The sequence below is a fragment of the Heloderma suspectum genome, chromosome 4 (genome assembly GCF_057233095.1).
Source record: "Heloderma suspectum isolate Gila_16-S chromosome 4, 16-S_ref, whole genome shotgun sequence".
NCBI classification, from domain to species: domain Eukaryota; kingdom Metazoa; phylum Chordata; class Lepidosauria; order Squamata; family Helodermatidae; genus Heloderma; species Heloderma suspectum.
Window position 1 is genome coordinate 31,643,540 of NC_139461.1, and position 17,629 is coordinate 31,661,168.

The window sequence follows — 17,629 nt, forward strand, 5'->3', positions numbered from 1 at the left end:
TTCTTCCTATCCACTTTCTCCACACCATGCATAATTTTGTATATGTATACTCTTGCATTTCTTGGGCTCTCATATTGTTTGGGAGCACAGGTGAACAGGAGAAAGTCCTGTAGAACTCTTCTGTTTGCAGTCATGGTACCCATGCTGGACTAGATCAAACCCATTGTGTTTTTTTTTAAGGTGCTTAATTTTTAAAATAACTTAAATTCACTGGGGAGGGGGGAATCACATTTTTATATTATTTCCATTGTTCATGTTGACATAAGTTCAGCTTTTCAGTGTGAATGCAATTAACAAAATAATCCATGTTTTTCCAGCAAAATTAATCAGTGTTTTGTCCATCTCTGTTTCCAGTACTGTGACACTTTATAGCACAATCTGAGGAATTGTAAGGCCCAGTTGAGACACTTCAGTTGCCTATGACTGTAAAGCCGCTCTCTATGGCACTCATCATCGGCCAACAGGTTTGGCTGCAATCCATGTGTGCAGATGGGGGAGACATGCGCTTGCAACCGTAGGCAATTTCAAAGGTTTTATTGAAGCCAATTACCTGGCTGAATGGGCAAAACCATTTTCCCTTCAAAACTGGTTTGCTTGTTGAGTCGGATGATCACCTGCTGTAAAATCTTTAAAAACCCATCCAGCTGCACGTATATGCTTCTAGCGCAGCTAAGTATATGGCTTTTTAAGACTGTGTCTTTTCTGAAGGTGATGAGATAAAGCAAAGCATCATAAGGAAAGATTCAGACATGGGAATAACATGTTGAAAACACTCTGGTCTGTGATATTTCTACCGCCATGCAATGCAAGAGATTCAGGCATTGCATACATGGAATTAAAACTCATCATAGGGTGTATTTCAAAACTTGGTTTTGAATCTCGTCTTTTAGTTTTAATTCCAATAAGCCATCTATTAACCACAATATATATTATGTCTGAAAAAGGACACTAGGAATAAGGGTACTTGACAGCTTCCCTTTAATTACTGTCATGAATGCTACAAAATATAGAGCTTTCAAAGTCCACCAGCCTGCTGCTTTGCTCTGCAAAGTTACACTCATCCAAAGCGTGTGAGTCACACTAATAGTATAGCTGGCAAGAAATGATAAATGTGGCTGCTCATTTGCCACAACATTTCCTCTGTCTAATCAAAGCTATTTGCGCCAGTGGTCATTTACACATTATATATGGTGGGAAAGGTACTTCATTAATCAATGCTGCTGTCAACAGCAAAAAGTCCCCATTAATTGTTGTTTAACTGCAGCCTTCTCTTTTTATCAAATAGGGGACATAATAAGGTACCAGTGTCTACCAGGCTTTACATTAGTTGGTAATGAGATTCTGACATGTAGACTGGGAGAGAGGCTACAGATGGATGGAGCACCTCCTGCTTGTCAAGGTTTTCTTTCTAGATTTGTGTTTGTTTGTTTTACTCCTTAGTAGCATGTTATTTGCATATGGTGTGATATATTTCAGAGCGTGAATTTGCTTATAACACAGGCACCTTTATTTACTTAGCATGAATATAAAATTCTAAAGTGCTCCAAACTGTGTTTCACCTATATTGTCTTGATTTAGCCTTTACAACAGTCATGTAACAATTTTGGTGAACCGCCCAGAGAGCTTCACCTATTGGGCAGTATAGAAATAGAATGAATGAATGAATGAATGAATGAATGAATGAATGTAAGACAGGTCAGCAGTATTATCCACATATTGCAAATTGGGGAGCTGAGGCTGGGAGAGAGTGGCTTGCCTAAGGCTGGTCACTTCATGGCAGAGGTGACATTTGAATCATGAGCTTCCTGGTTTGTAGCTCAGTCTCTTAGCTTTATTTATTTATAACGTCCATATCCTGTCTTTCTGCCCGCTGAGCATTCCAGGCAGCATAGACTGGTAATAGGTAGCATTCCAGTTATATTGTATACTTTTGATAACTTTCTGGTATCAGGTAAGGAGCATAATTCTATCACCCTGCTGTGACCTGGCCCCTCTCAATTCCATTACTCTGCTGTGACTTAGTAACCAGCTCCTCAGAAGTAAGGTGTCCTACTTTACAGAGGACAATCCTCATTTTTGGAGAGTTGGCAGAAGACAATCCTCTATTTCAAGGTATCCTCTTTTTGAAGAGGTGTCCAATCCAAGGCTGGCTTAAAGTCAAAGAACCGTAAGGAGGGAGAGCAGCCAGGGGCCATGAAGGTGTCCACCCATAGTTAGCACCTGGGCAGCAAACTGAGCATGCACACAGGTCACCGAGTCACAGTCTTCTCCACTGTGGTGAGATATTGTATTTCTAATTAAAGTAGAGTCATTATTTATGAATTTGCACCTGTATATATAAATTTGCATACCAAATTTGCATACCAACAATTGCATCACTTTTTTAGTGATGCATTTCCTCTTTTTTGGTGATGTGTAAATAACAACCCTACTCAGAAGGAGAAAACTATGCAAGGCCTCTCTAAAGCCCGCTGTGGCTAATTCTATTTTATATTAATTCTGTTAGCCCTTTAGCTATCTCTCTTTTAAAGAAGGGGAGAGAGAGAGAGACAGAGAGAGAGAGACAGAGAAAGAAAGAAAGAAAGAAAGAAAGAAAGAGAAAGTGAGAGAGAGAGAGAATGGTATGTTAAATAATAAATAACCCATCAAGCAATTCCAATTGCTCGAACTCTTCCTCTGGAACTTGCATGCCATTTACAATGTGAGGAGGTCATGTTGTAGTGTGAGGAGGGAAACTGTAACATTCTGTTTCTGAGCCAAAGTTAGTTTTCCCCCAAAGCAATTTCAGTTAATTGGCATGTCTAGAAAGCAGAAACAAATGATAAAAGTGATAGTTTGGAACAGAGGTAAGATAATTGTGAGTTGGATCAGTAGTTTCTTAAATGTTAATAATTCAATACACATAAGGCTTTTGTTAAATGAAACATTATGCAGAAATGCACATATTTCTTATAGGAAAAGAAGTATGCATATATTTAATTTATAGTTTCTGAACATTGAATCTGTAGAAGTTCTAAAAACATCTAGCTACCCATAGGCCTCAGTGTCTTTAATTGGAATTCCTATAACTTGAAAATTACCAAACAATATATTAGGAATTTTGACCTTTCAAATCTGTTGTCAAGAAAACATATCTAGGCAGTTGATTAGATCTGATCTGAGATGTTTCAAATCCCTCTATTCTAACTAATACAGGTACGGATTAATACTTCTGCCCCCCCCCCCCAACTCTATCACCATTTCTAATGCAGACAAAGATGAACAATTTTTTTTAGTTTTCAGAATCTCAATGCAACAACAAGAATCAAAAGAAAACAAAGGAGTTAATTAAGCTTAAACTGTTGTGAAACATCTATCTCAGAAGATAGACTCTCACTCCAGAATTGGTGTGGTTTTTTTCATCCTGTAGCCACATTGGTGGTAATGGGTGCCTGGTGATTCCTCTCTCTGCACTAAGGCCAGCACTTTGATAAAGACAGAAAGGAACTTCAACACACACATGCTGATAAAAGCCTGCTGCTTAACTAGCTTTGGGCCAGTTTCTCAATGGAATTTGGGGATCAGACAGGATTGTTAAGGTTCAGTTGGCCAAAACATTAAAATAAAGCCAGTGTAGGCCATGTTTATCACAGTAGGCTTCACTGAAATTCCAGACACATACTGTGAACAAATGAAATTAAAATGAAACAGTTAAGGACTCTACCCTTTAATGGTGGGACACTGAGATAGTGAGGTATAGTTTTCCTAATAGACGCATGCATCTTATATTTAAATTAAGGCTTTTGATTCACCCAACTTATACTGATTCTCCGTTAACCCATTATTTACCAGGTTTACCAGGTAAATTGGACATCATGGATATCAATAAATCCAGGGGGCGGAGAAGGTGCTGTTAAAATCTCCCGCCAGTTCATATTTGAATACTGCACCACTTTACAAAGAGCAGCATATGTGTGGTGTAGCAAATTATCTCATCCTCTTTCCCTTCAAGCTAAGGAGGAATTTGTAAAGATGGTTGAAAGGTCTGCTGAAGTGGTTTGCAAATATTTTCAGTTATTGTCTGAAGTAAAACATTGTCCTTACTTAGCCATTGGGAAAAGGCAGACTAAAATGACATCTAAATAAACAGATAACATCCTAAACATGCTTTCTTAGAGCTCTACAGAGTTCCGTGGGGCTTCCTTCCCAATAAGTGTGTTTCGGATTACAGTGCAGAATTTTTGCAAAATGTCCAGAGAGCTTTGGCTATTGGGTGGTATAGAAATGTAGTCACTGCATTTATTTATTTATATATGAGAGCCCTCTTCAGGCATTCAATGAAGAGAGCTTTCATGTAAGCACGTAGAGAGCTGGGATGCACCCTCTAGCCTCATCCCGTCCATTCCCAACCTCCTGGTGTTGACGAGGAATGTCTGCATCCATTATTACTTAATGGGCAATCATGGAAATGAACTTCTGAACCATTTAATGAAGGAAGAAAAGTAGGGATGTCAGAGGAATCAGTTTGGGGGCGTGGAACTCGAGGAGCTCTCATCAGCTCTGGCCCTTGGACCCCATTCCAACTTCTACCAGCTGGTCCAGCTTGGTCTGCAGCGAGTCGAGGTAGCTAGTGGAATTTCCATCTTTTCAACAAATTGGCATAACTGGGTGTTTGCGCAAATTGCAGCCGCAATTTGTGCAAATATCCATTTACGCAAATAAAATTTTAAAACTGAAGAAGTTCCTGGATTTCTGGGAAAACCCACGGTCAGCTCGCAAATGGAAGCTGAGTCGGGGGTGCTGCAAAAATCTGGTGAGCCCCCAAAGGGCCATGTTTTCCGGCAACAGACATCCCTAAATAAAAGTGACGAATCAAACACAAAACCTACCAACCATTTCAACATTTTCTTTTCCTGATTTGTATCCATGTTTTATGTTCATAGAAATGATGTTTTCGATGCACATGCTTAGAACGTCCAGAAATAAAACATTCTATATTTATATCTTTCCAGCTATCTAAAAGTTTAAAATACAACTCCTCTGTTTTGCAGTACTATGTCCTGCAAATGAATTGCGCCTGGATTCAACAGGAGTTATACTGAGCCCTGGCTACCCTGATAGCTATCCGAACCTCCAAATGTGTGCATGGACCATTACAGTGGAAAAGGGTTACAATATCAGCCTTTACTTCGAATCGTTCCAGACAGAAAAGGAATTTGATATACTTGAGGTGTTTGATGGTAACTACAAGATATTCAACCTTGGATAATTTTGTATACATTTTTTTCAGCCAATAACATTTATGTTATGCCTTATATCTAAGGGTTACAGTGTCATTTTTGGGTTACATAATTATTTTGGATTCCACGCCATTATAAAAAAAGCTGTCATTAATGGTATGAGCCATGCAGCATATGGCTACAATGTGTTGCATGCTTTTACTTATTCAGGAAACAGTTTTGGTATGTCTCTAATTTAAGTCTTTCTTTTTTCTTCTCTCTGCCTCATCCCCCTTCCCCTGCTATCAAGGACCAAATAGTCACAGTCCACTGCTAATCTCCCTAAGTGGAGATTACGCCTCCTCTCTAAATATAACTAGCAGTGGCCATGAAGTGTTTCTTCGGTGGTCGGCAGACCATGGTACCAACAAAAAGGGTTTCAGGATAAGATATATAGGTATGTAAATCAAATCCTCCCCTTTTCTGACTTTCAAAAAACCTCCCATACTGGTAATCATATATACAAATGGTGGTGGTGGGGTGTATGGGTGTTCTATAGGACAGTAGAACTAAAAGTGTTATCTGTTCTGTTGCTTTGTTTGTCCAACATGGAATGATGTTGCATTCCACTAGCCTGAAGAAGTCAGCCAAAGTACCTCAAAGTAGTAGCTTGTGATCCTCCAGTGAAGTCATGTGCCCTTGGATCCTTGTTCCCAAACATTTTCCCATTCTAGTTTATGGATGTGTGAAACTCCCTGGGGAATGCTAATTTAACTGAAGGTCTTTTGGATTTCTTAGAAATTGTTCAGATCTTTCACCTGATGAGAGACCCACAAATTAGCTTTGAATTTCACTTTAGACAAGTTTTAGGTGAAAACTTTGTGGCTGAACTAGGCCTAGCTTTGAGGATGTGAGATGTGGATAATTTTTAGGAAAGTTGTAGGAGCCACAGGTCCATCCCCATTTGGAGGTGTCATTGTTAATTTTATAATGTAATCACAGAAAAAGCTTGTAAGGGCACAATCCTATGGGCACTAGACACTGTCTAGAAGGCCATAGTATATTTCAGTTTCTGGGATCCAAGGTCAGAACCAGGGCTCTGACTTAGAGACCAGAAATGGCGCTCCCTGTCCCCTCCCCTGCCCCCTCATAGCCAGTGATGTTCTCTCCTCACCAGCTATGTCTCCACACTTGGAAATGGAGCACAGAGATGGGGAAAAGGGGCAATCCCAGGATGGGAAGAGGAGGAGACAGCAGAAGCCATGTTACGCAGCTTCTTATGTATGACCCAGCCTCCTTCCCTCCTCCTCCCTGAAGCTGCAGAAACAGGCAAAATTGCATGTCTAGCCAAAAAAGCAGCATGGCCAGAGCATGGAGGCGAGGATCCATGCTCTGATCCATGCAGCCGCCCTGCATTGGATACTCATCACCATTTGACTTCAGAGTAGGGATGTCAGAGAATTCCGCAACGGATCTTGGTGAGGCCGAATGCCAGTGCATTCGGCCCCCCAAAATCCATCATGGAACAAAGCCCCCACCCCCCCAACCCACAAAAGGCACGCGGGACGAAGTCCCCACCCCCCCCGTCCCACGAAAGGTGCATGAAATGGAGCACTTACCTGCTCCCATCCGCGCTGCTTTGCGAATGGCGGCCATCCTGCGGCCACCATTCGCTTCCTCCCCTTCAAGCCGTGATAGGCTACGTAAATACTTACGTAGCCTATCACAGCTAACACAGGGATGCCATTTGCGTCCCTGCGGAGGCCGTGATAGGCTACGTAAGTATTTATGTAGCCTATCACGGCAGGGGGAAAAATAAATTTCCCCCTGCTGTGATAGGCTACATAAATACTTACGTAGCCTATCACGGCAGGGGGAAAAAACCCAGCGTACGCAAATGGCGGTAGCCGCCGCCATTTACGTACGCTGGGGTTTTTCCCCCTGCCGTGATAGGCTATGTAAATATTTACGTAGCCTATCACAGCTCAATACAGGGACACAAATGGCGGTGGCTACAATAGCTGCCATTTGTGTCCCTGCAGGGCTGCCCAGTGGCCGGATGTCCGGCTGCAGGTGGCCAGAGCTGGCCGGCGGCTCCGCGGCTTGGCCGCGGAGCAGAGCTGGCCGGGAAGGATTCCGGGGGGAGGGACGGAGCGCGTCCCCCCATCAAGGTTTCCAGGGGGAGGGACGGAGTGCCTCCCCCCCGTCGAGGATTCCGGGGGGAGGGACGGAGCGCCTCCCCCCCACCGCAGATGCCCCTCAGGAGAGCAAGGTAAGGGATTCGTAAATCCCTACTTCGGAGGCTGCCAACTATCTCAATAGGATTGCACCCTCTGGCTCACCCCTGAGAGTTTTTATTATATTCATGCCACAGATAGATGATTAATAGAGAGAGAGAGAGAGAGAGAGAGAGAGAGAGAGAGAGATCCACCATGCTACCTTTTCTTAATTTTTCTACTTTTAATAAATAAAGCATTTTAAAAAATTCAGTTTACTTTTTAGACTGTGATGGTATTTGCCTGTTTAAACATAGCTTAGTAACCCACTGAGGTGTCTAGAACCCAATTGGTGGAGGTTCTGAAGTTAAACAAGACCAAACTTGAGTGTCATGATTAAGTCAGAAGACCAGCACAGAATCACAGTCCTTGTTTGAGGATTGTGTTGCTACTGCCCCAAAGCCTTCAAAAAAATCCCAGTATTTTTTTAAAAACATGTGAGTTATGTGGTTAGTAGGGCTTACCTAAACCTATGGGCAACTCAGTTTCTTTCTAGAAGGTGCGGATCAGTGTTACATTCTGGGCTAACTTCAAAGATTCTTTTAGAGAGCCCCAAATGTATTTACTTCTCAAAACAGACATCAAGGAAGGAAATGGCAATATTACAAGCAGAAGTGTTGAGCTTGTGTGTGTGCACCATGGAAGACTCTCCTTAAAATAGTTTTCTCAAATTGAACAAAATTAAGCAGCAGTCATTTCCATACTTCCAATATGTTTTGGAGGTCTTCCTGTCCTCTATCTCATGTCAGGTGCATTCACATTCCTTTTATCCAGCAAAGGAACTATGTCATCGATCTTGATCTTTCTGCCAATATTAATTACCCTGAAAACATGTTAAAACAAGTGTCAATTACAATATGCAGAATCTTCAGAAAGAAAATGGAGGTTAGATGTTAACACAGTGTAAGTAGATTACATTTGTAATTAACACATCCAGATTTTATCGAATGGGAAGAAATAAGATTTGCAAACAGTGTGCATGGGAAAATAAATAATAGTCTAGGTCTTAACTGATACAGTAAAATGGCTATTCAAAAGTGAAACCTTCAGTAACTTACTACAAAATATACAGTGCCTTGCAAGGTATTGTGTGCCCTGTTGTGTTGATTGTGAAGTTGACTCAATGTGCAAATGTCTTGCTATCCAGAGAACCAACCTCCATACATAAGAACGTAAGAAGAGCACCACGCTGGATCAGACCAAGGGTCCATCTAGTCCAGGCCAGCATTCTGTTCACACAGTGGTCAACCATCTGTTAACCAGGAAAACACAAGCAGGACAGGAGTGCAACAGCAGCCTCTCACCCATGTTCCCCAGCAACTGGTATACATAGGCACCGCCTCTGGTACTGGAGGTAGCACATAGCCATCAGGACTAGTAGCCATTGAGAGCCTTCTCCTCCAGGGATTTGTCTAACCCCTTTTTAAACTCATCAAAGTTGGCAGCCATCACTGCATCTTGAGGTAGCAAACCCCATAGTTTAACTATGTGTCGTGTGAAAAAGTACTTCCTCCCTATCACACTCTTCATCTCCTCTTTTTAAAGGATATATACCTCCTTTAGATGTGATTTTTTTTCACTTAGAAAATAAAGGTGTTGCGTCAACAATTTCTTCCACATTTTTTCAGCCATTTTCATTAAATGTGAAAGAAAACAATTTGCTTTTGAATAGTTTTTCCCCCAAAATATTTTGTGAAATTCTTGTGGGTGTGGTGTGGGCTTCTCACACTGACCTTATTTAGGAGGGGCATGTGTGAATGTCCTGCATTTCATTGTACAGCCTGCAGCCAAGCTGGCTTCCCAGGCTTCAATTAACACTCAGGGGAAGACCTTATGAGGTAACTCCTCCCATGGGGCTTTTTCAGATCAGGAAGCGCAGGCAGCCATGGAGGCTGCATAGTAATGGAGAAATGTGTAATAGAAAGGGGAGAAAACCCCCAGTATCCTCAGCCATCTCACAATGATAAGGTGAGCCCAACAATATCACCCCAAATTCAAAAGCAATTTTAAAGTGCCCTGAGAATGAGGCAGAAAAACAGAAGCTTCTTTCGTGGGAAAAGAAAACTGTCAGAAAACTGGAGGACAAATTTCGGACAGCAGTAGAGAATAATGCTGGACAAGAATGTTCAGTGAGACCCAGTCTTTTATAGAAGATAGACTGTTAAATTAGGAGTCCAAGGTTCAAATGTTAGCTGCTCCATGATATTCACCATATAACTTGGGGTTGTCGATCACTATCTCTTAGTCCAACCTATCTCACCAAGTTGTTGCAAGGATAAAATGGATGCTGTGGGGGAAGGAACCATAGTTGCTATACTGAACTAGTCGGGAGAAAAGGCAGAACATGAGTGCAATCACAGTAATGGACATATTGCCACTAGACTTCCTGGGGTAAGGACAGGTTTTGATGAGATGATGCAAATTTCAAATAAAACAAGGTTAAAATATAGGGATGTTTCCAGAGCTACAAATCTGAGATGGAAGCTGGTCCTATCTATCTCACTTCTTTTTGCTAATAAAGGTCCAGATATGAGGGCCAGATTAAAGGGCATAAAGTATCCAATGATAAACGTTCCTGACCTGCCCTCTTCTCTGCTGGAATGGACATATAGAGAAAGGCTCATGCAAATGCACTCATTGATACACCTACTGCGGCTTCCTCTGGTCATGTAAGAATAGGCACTATATTGTAGGTTGAAGAGCATTTTCAGGAGTCCATTACAAGTGTGCGTTGTATGTACCAGGCACCGACAACCTGGTGCCCTCCAGATATTTTGGACTACAAGCCCACAAGTGAGTGGCAGTAAGGAATGGATGGATCTGGACCTCATTCACCTGAATTTGGAAGGATAGTATGATAATAAGGCACTCATGTGCTTTTTTATTTGACACAATCCATGATTGTACTCCATATTTGTCCATCAGTAAAATTCAATCTGCCTTTTTTTTTTTTAATTGAAAGACATAGAAGCATAAGAACATAAGAATAGCCATGCTGGATCAGACCAAGGGTCCATCTAGTCCAGCATTCTCTTCTCACAATGGCCAACCTGCTGTCGACTAGGAAACCACAAGCAGGACAGGAATAAAACAGCACCCTTCCACCCATGTTCCCCAACAACTGTGTACATAGGCTCACTGGCTCTGGTTCTGGAGATAGCACATAGCCATCAAGCCTAGTAGCCATTGATAGCCTTCTCCTCCAGGAATTTGTCTAACCCCTTTTGTAGGGGTGCAGGAAAGTCACTTACCTGGTCTCGCAGCTTTTTGCGGTGGGGGGGGAGGTGCTTCGTTGCTCTCCCCGTGGAGTTCAGGCCGGGGGGGGAGGCTTCCTGCCTTGCCCGGCCGAAATTCAGGCCGGGGGGGAGGCTTCCTGCCTCGCCCGGCTGAAATTCAGGCTGGGAGGAGGCGCCTCGCCTCGCCCGGCAGCGAAATAAAAAACTAAAAAAAAAAACGCCCCCGTGATAGGCTACGTGACGATTAAGGTAGCCTATCACAGCTAGATCTGCAAAGTCAGCCGTGACAGGCTACGTTAATCGTCACATAGCCTATCACGGGTGACTTAAAAAAAAAAAGTGCATACGCAAATGGCGGCCCCCATAGGGAGCCGCCATTCGCGTTCCTTATTTGGTCGCTGTAGTCTACGTAAAGATTTACGTAGACTACGGCGAAAATAAGGGCAACGCAAATAGCGTTGCCCTTATTTTCGCCGTAGTCTACGTAATCTTTACGTAGACTACAGCGACCAAATAAGGAACGGGAATGGCGGCTCCCTATGCGGGCCGCCATTATCTGTATGCACTTTTTTTTTTTTTTAAGTCACCCATGATAGGCTACGTGACGATTGACGTAGCCTATCACGACTGACTTTGCAAATCTAGCTGTGATAGGCTACGTTAATTGTCACGTAGCCTATCACGGGGGCGTTTTTTTATTATTATTGGAATGGCGGCAACTGCAGCCGGTCAAAAGACCGGCTGCCACTCCCGCCCCTGACGAAGACCCAATGAACCGCCGGCCGGACCCGCCGCCGGGAGGGACATTCGGGAAAGGTAAGTCCCGTCCCGGGGGGGGTGCGGGGGGCGGAGGGGTGCGGAGAATTTCTCCCTGAAACTTATTCAGGGGGCCGAACACGTTGGCGCTCGGCCCCCTGAAGTTTCGAGGAGAAATTCTCCGCCATCCCTATTTTAAAGCCATCCAAGTTGGTGGCCTTCACTACATCCTGTGGTAGCAAATTCCCTAGTTTAACTATGTGCTGTGTGAAGAAGTGCTTCCTTTTATCTGTCCTGTTTGATCTGCTTTTTTTGTAATTGTCTGATCTGCTTTTTCTCAAGCCAAGAGCCAGGTGAAAAGTTAGATGCAGATCTGGCTTAGCTTTTCCATTGGGGCAAGCAGGCCCCAAAGATGCCATTTCATTTTCCCTTCCAGCCTTACAGTGCTACAAAAGTCTTTGTGCCCCTCCTAAATAATGCTCAGGTGCAGCAGAACAATATACTCTTGCCATTTCCTCTCTGCTTGGAGGCTTCTCCACCACTGTGGCTAAAGGCGTCAAACCACCAAGTGTTGCATTGTTGCTTACTGTTAAATAATGTCACGTGAGAGGGAGAAACCTATGCATTGTTTGTTTTGTTTTTAAAGCCCTCTACTGCAGTACTCCAGAGTCACCTCCTCATGGGTTCATTGTTAGTCAGACAGGCGGGCAGCTCAACAGTGTGGTTCGCTGGGCTTGTGACCGAGGATTCCGGCTCGTTGGAAAAGGCACTGCTGTGTGTAGGAAATCTCCCAATGGATATCATGCGTGGGATGTACCTGTCCCAGCCTGTCAAGGTAAATACTTCCATGGCAAATCTGGATTTACACACTTTGGCTTTGGTCCACATTTCTATAGATGTCCCAGTTCACTGGTAGTGCTGCTCACTTCAGTTACTAGGCAATACAGCAGCTTGATTACTGGGACCAGCTACAGAAAGCATATCTCTCCAGTTCTTGAACAGCTACACTGGTTTGCTGTGCGTTTCCAGGCTCAGTTCAAAATGCTGGTTACTACCTTTACATTGCAACCATATATATGTCTACTCAGAAGCAAGCCCCACTGAGTTCAGTGGGGCTTGCTCCCAGGAAAGAGTAGCTTCCTGGCTACCTGAAGGACACCTTGAGCCTGTCTAAACCTTATAATCTCTGTTAGAGGCCCTGCTCTGAGTCCCATCACCATCTGAGTTTAGGCTAGTGGTGACTAGAGAGGGCCTTCTCAGTCATGGCACCTCATATTTGAAATGCCCTCTTCAGAAATGCACATCATGGACCTTCCAGGAGCACAAGGTCACCTTTTGCCAGGTGTTCGTGATTCTGTCCCCAGTTGTTGTTGTTTGTTGTTGCTGTTGTTGTTGTTACCTTCATAATCATTTTATTAACATTTCAGGGAAGTTTGTTTATTTTTTAAAATTCTGTATCACTTAAATACTTTATGCTTTCATTGTAGTTTATGTTTGTAAAGAGGATATCACATCCTTAATTGATAAAAATTCTAGAATGATATTTTTTTATCATTATTCACCTTTCATCTCTGTCTAAAGATTGTTGAGGTTCAGATCATCTATTGCATGGATTTACAACTGTGGATACTGCTGGTTAAATAATGCTTTGGTATGTTTTTAAGATATACTATAGCACTGAAATGGAAAGAATGATGTCTTTTAAAATGACTATTTGTGAGCAATTTACAGTATGTATTTTTTATAATAAAAATGTATTATGTTGCAAACAGCACCATTTCAGTGCTATGGAATATATAAAAATCACATAATGGCATGTTTGAATATGCAGTACTTTGATACAAGTTTCCTTGGCGACTGAACTTAATGTGATTGGTGATTATTAATGACAAATATTTATTAATATTTTCTATGTTCATTTCCTAAAAACCAAGGTCATTTGCCTTTTGGTACATGAACTAGGAGAAGGTATTAATACTGGTTTACTATTCATGCTAGCATCTCAGGCATGTCTTGAGTGCAAACCTCCATTAGGGAGATGTCATCCAAGTGTTTTCCTTACTTAAATGCAAGCCCACAGGTATGTTTTTCCTGACCTTTAGAGAAATATGAGTTTGAAAATTCCTCAATGCTAATTTCTCATTAGTAATTTTGGGGAACAAACCTTTGATCTCAAATACAAGTGTTCTGAAAAGAAGAATCTCTTTATGGATTTTGAAACAAAATTCAAAAGTTATGCCATAGTGGTAATTTAATTTCTGTTAATGTTTAAAATCTGTAAAAAGTTTTCCCAACAACTCCATATTTGAGAAGCATTATTTGAGTGCTGATTTTAGATTGTTCTGTGATGTTGTTTTAACCTATGCCGACACAGCTAGTGATCCATCAAGCCGAAGATAGCAAGCATGCAACAAGTGAGAAAGCACCATTTTTTACAACTAATCCAGAAGAATCCTTTTTTGTTTCTTTTCAGCATTATAAATCACCGTATTTACATTGATTGACATGTGAAAAATTCAGAGCTATATACCTTGCTTTGGTCCATGTTTTGGAGCTGTTCCTGCTCCTGTTCTACTACAGCAATGAGATCACTACTTCTGTGACTATCACTGCGATTGACCATTTATTTAGCACTAAGCGTTATAGGCAACTATGCTCTAGGACTAGCACTAATTTTATTTATTTATTTATTTATTTATTCATTCATTCATTCATTCATTGCATTTGTATCCCACCCTATATCATTAAGATCTCAGGGAAGCATACAGATAAAATCAATTTAAACAGTATAAAACAATAAATAATTTAAATGCCTAAAAACATATTTAACTATTAAACAAACTAATACCAGTTAAAATCTAAAATGATAAAACAGTTAAAACAATGTGCTAGGGAATGCATTTAGCCCAGGGCATTCCACAACCGGGGTGCCACAGCAGAGAAGGCCCTCTCCCACGTCCCACCATAATGTATGTCTCATACTGGTGGGCCGCAGAGGAGGGTCCCTCCAACAGATCTCAGTTCTCGGGCAGGCATATATAGGGAGAGGCGCTCCCTCAAATATTGACGTAATTATGCTGCTTGTACAACATTACTAGTGCTTGCAAGGGCAATGGGAGAAAGTGGTGATTTGCTGCCAAATTTTGTGTCTGCCAGAAAGCTTATAGACAATTTGCTCAGTCAGATGAAAGGATAAAATAATAGTAGAAATCTGGGTAGGGCAGTGGTAGCTAATAGCAATCACCATGCAAAGCAAGAGTCAGTTGTGGTCCAGACATGGTTTTGCACAACAAGTTGGATTGAGAAACTTTGCCTATTGGGTAGAATGGAGGGTCGCTGTTCTATGTGTAGGGATCAGCCTAACAGAGGACCGAAGAAAGAAACGGAGGTTTTGCCAAGAAAATGAGAAATTGGTATAAGAGATAGTGCTTTCCCTACATTTCATCCTGATTACCACTCCAGGGCAGTTTGCATCCACACCCAAGGCCTGCATCCACAAAGGGCCAAGATATTTAGTATACTGTACTCCCTCTGAACTGCATTCTTTGGAACCTGTTCTTGCCAGTACTGTGATCTTTTTTACTTGGAATAAGTCTTCCTATATTCAGTAGCACATATTGTTGATGCATACATTGCAAAGGGGCCATGAATATGTAGGACAGTTGAATACAGAGGCAAGCTGAAATTGTTGTTCAGGTATTCTTTATTTCTGCTTCCTCATCCCAAACACATGTCTTTTCCTGAACTTTTGAGATACTATATTCAAAAAGCAGGTTGAGACAAGATTAGTGAAATGATATGTTTTCTGTGTGTTCTTTTTTTAATCTGCAGCTATCTCTTGTGGGATTCCAAAAGCTCCAGTGAATGGTGGGATATTAACTACAGATTATTTGGTAGGCACACGGGTTACTTATTTTTGCAATGATGGGTATAGGCTGTCATCCAAGGAACTTACTACTGCATCCTGCCAGCCAGATGGCACATGGAGCAACCATAATAAAACACCTCGTTGTGTAGGTAAGGAAAACCTAGAAATACTTTTCTGGTTGAAAAAAGTTGACTTTGTTTTGGATTCATCAACTAAAGATATGGGTTTATTTTTCAAGTGCTTGCATTTGGGTGTTCAAATTTTGAAATACGATGCATGTTTAAAATGGTTGCAATTAATGGACCACAGTGAAGCATCCTGTAAATATTGGTAAAATGTATATGTTAAAGATAATCTTAAAGGATATGGTCTGCCAGGTATATGTGGTACGTATATTGAAATGTATAGGAATTTCACAACAGCATGACTGTGGGCCTCCAGCAGGGAAAAGTCCTATTAGATTATGTCTGTAGTTTAATAGTCTTCAGACACATGTAGGAAGAAAGCCAGACTATGAAGCACATGGTCTTCGATGTCTATATACTAATGCCCAGAGTATGGGAAACAAACAGAACGAACTTGAACTCTTAATACAAGAGGGAAATTATGACCTGATAGGTATAACTGAGACTTGGTGGGATGACGCTCATGACTGGAATACAGCAATTGAAGGATATAACTTGTTCAAAAAGAACAGGAGGAACAGAAAGGGAGCTGGGGTTGCACTGTATGTGAAAAATACATATCTCTGCACAGAAATACAGGAGGATGAGCTTGGTAGCCCCATCGAGAGCATCTGGAACAAAATAAATGGAGCAAAGAATAAAAGGAACCTGGTGGTCAGAGCCTACTACCGGCCACCCAACCAAGGAGAAGACAAGGATGAAACTTTTGAAAAGCAAATAGCCAATGTTTCAAGGAAGCATGAGGTAGTAGTAATGTGGGACTTCAATTTCCCCGATATTTGTTGGGAGACAAATTCTGCAAAACATGGCCCCTCCAGGAAATTCCTGACTTGTGTGGCGGATAACTTCCTCCTACAGAAAGTAGAGGAAGGAACTAGAGGATTGGCTATCCTTGACTTGATCCTAACCAACACAGATGACTTAGTGGATAAAGTAGCAGTTACAGGAATTCTGGGGGAAAGTGACCATGTTGCACTTGAGTTCTTGGTTCTAAGGGAAGCAAAAGCCGAGTGTAGTCAAACGCGTACCCTGGATTTTAGGAAAGCTGATTTTCATAAACTCAGAACAATGATCAGTAAGGTCCCATGGCAAGCGACGCTAATGAGAAAAGGAGTCCAAGATGGGCGGGAGCTTTAAAAAAGGAAATTCTCAAGGCACAATCACAAACAATTCCAACAAGAAGAAAAGGTGGAAGACAACAGAAGAAGCCAATGTGGCTTCACAAAAAGCTTAGGGATGACCTGAAAACAAAAAAGGACACATATAGGAAGTGGAAAGAAGGCCAAGTAACAAAGGAAGAGTACAGGCAGGTAGCATAGAATTGCAGGGATGGCGTCAGGAAGGCTAAAGCTGAGAACGAGCTGAGGCTAGCGAGGGATGCTAAAAACAACAAAAACTCTTTCTTCAGCTACGTGCATAGTAAAAGGCAGAGGAAAGAGATGGTTGTTCAGCTATTAAATAAGAATGGTGAAACGATAACAGATGACAAAGAAAAGGCAGAGGTGCTCAATTCCTACTTTGGCTCAGTCTTCTCCCAAAAGAGGGTCTATGACCCCCCTGGCAAAGGTGAAGTACAGGCTGAAGGGGCAGGATTGCAGCTTGAGATCGATAGGCATACGGTCAAGGAACACCTAATTACTTTGAATGAGTTCAAATCTCCAGGGCCGGATGAACTGCATCCTAGAGTAATAAAGGAACTGGCAGAAGAACTCTCAGAACCGCTGTCTATTCTCTTTGAGAAATCATGGAGGACGGGGGAAGTGCCAGATGACTAGAGGAGGGCTAATGTTGTCCCTATCTTCAAAAAGGGTAAAAAGGAGGAACCTGGGAACTACAGACCAGTCAGTCTGACATCAATCCCAGGGAAAATTCTGGAGCAAATGATAAAGCAATCCACCTGTAAGCACCTTGAAAACAATGCCATGATTCCTCGAAGCCAACATGGATTTGTCAAAAACAAGTCCTGCCAGACAAATCTGATCTCATTTTTTGATCAAGTAACCTCCCTTGTAGACCATGGGAATGCTGTAGACATCATATACCTTGACTTCAGCAAAGCTTTCGACAAAGTGCCCCATGATCTCCTGATGAGCAAAGTAGCTCAAAGTGG

At 42.0% G+C, this 17,629-nt stretch overlaps 1 protein-coding gene across 1 annotated transcript in view; it reads left to right on the plus strand.

Moving 5' to 3' along the window:
• The window catches only part of CSMD3 (CUB and Sushi multiple domains 3), an 819,154-nt gene that overhangs the window by 671,648 nt on the left and 129,877 nt on the right, over nucleotides 1-17,629 (plus strand). The window contains exons 45-49 of the mRNA XM_084851442.1: nucleotides 1,286-1,399; nucleotides 5,031-5,219; nucleotides 5,509-5,655; nucleotides 12,113-12,301; nucleotides 15,298-15,483. Coding sequence (XP_084707568.1) covers nucleotides 1,286-1,399; nucleotides 5,031-5,219; nucleotides 5,509-5,655; nucleotides 12,113-12,301; nucleotides 15,298-15,483 — 825 coding nt within the window. The remainder of the gene's footprint in view (nucleotides 1-1,285; nucleotides 1,400-5,030; nucleotides 5,220-5,508; nucleotides 5,656-12,112; nucleotides 12,302-15,297; nucleotides 15,484-17,629) is intronic.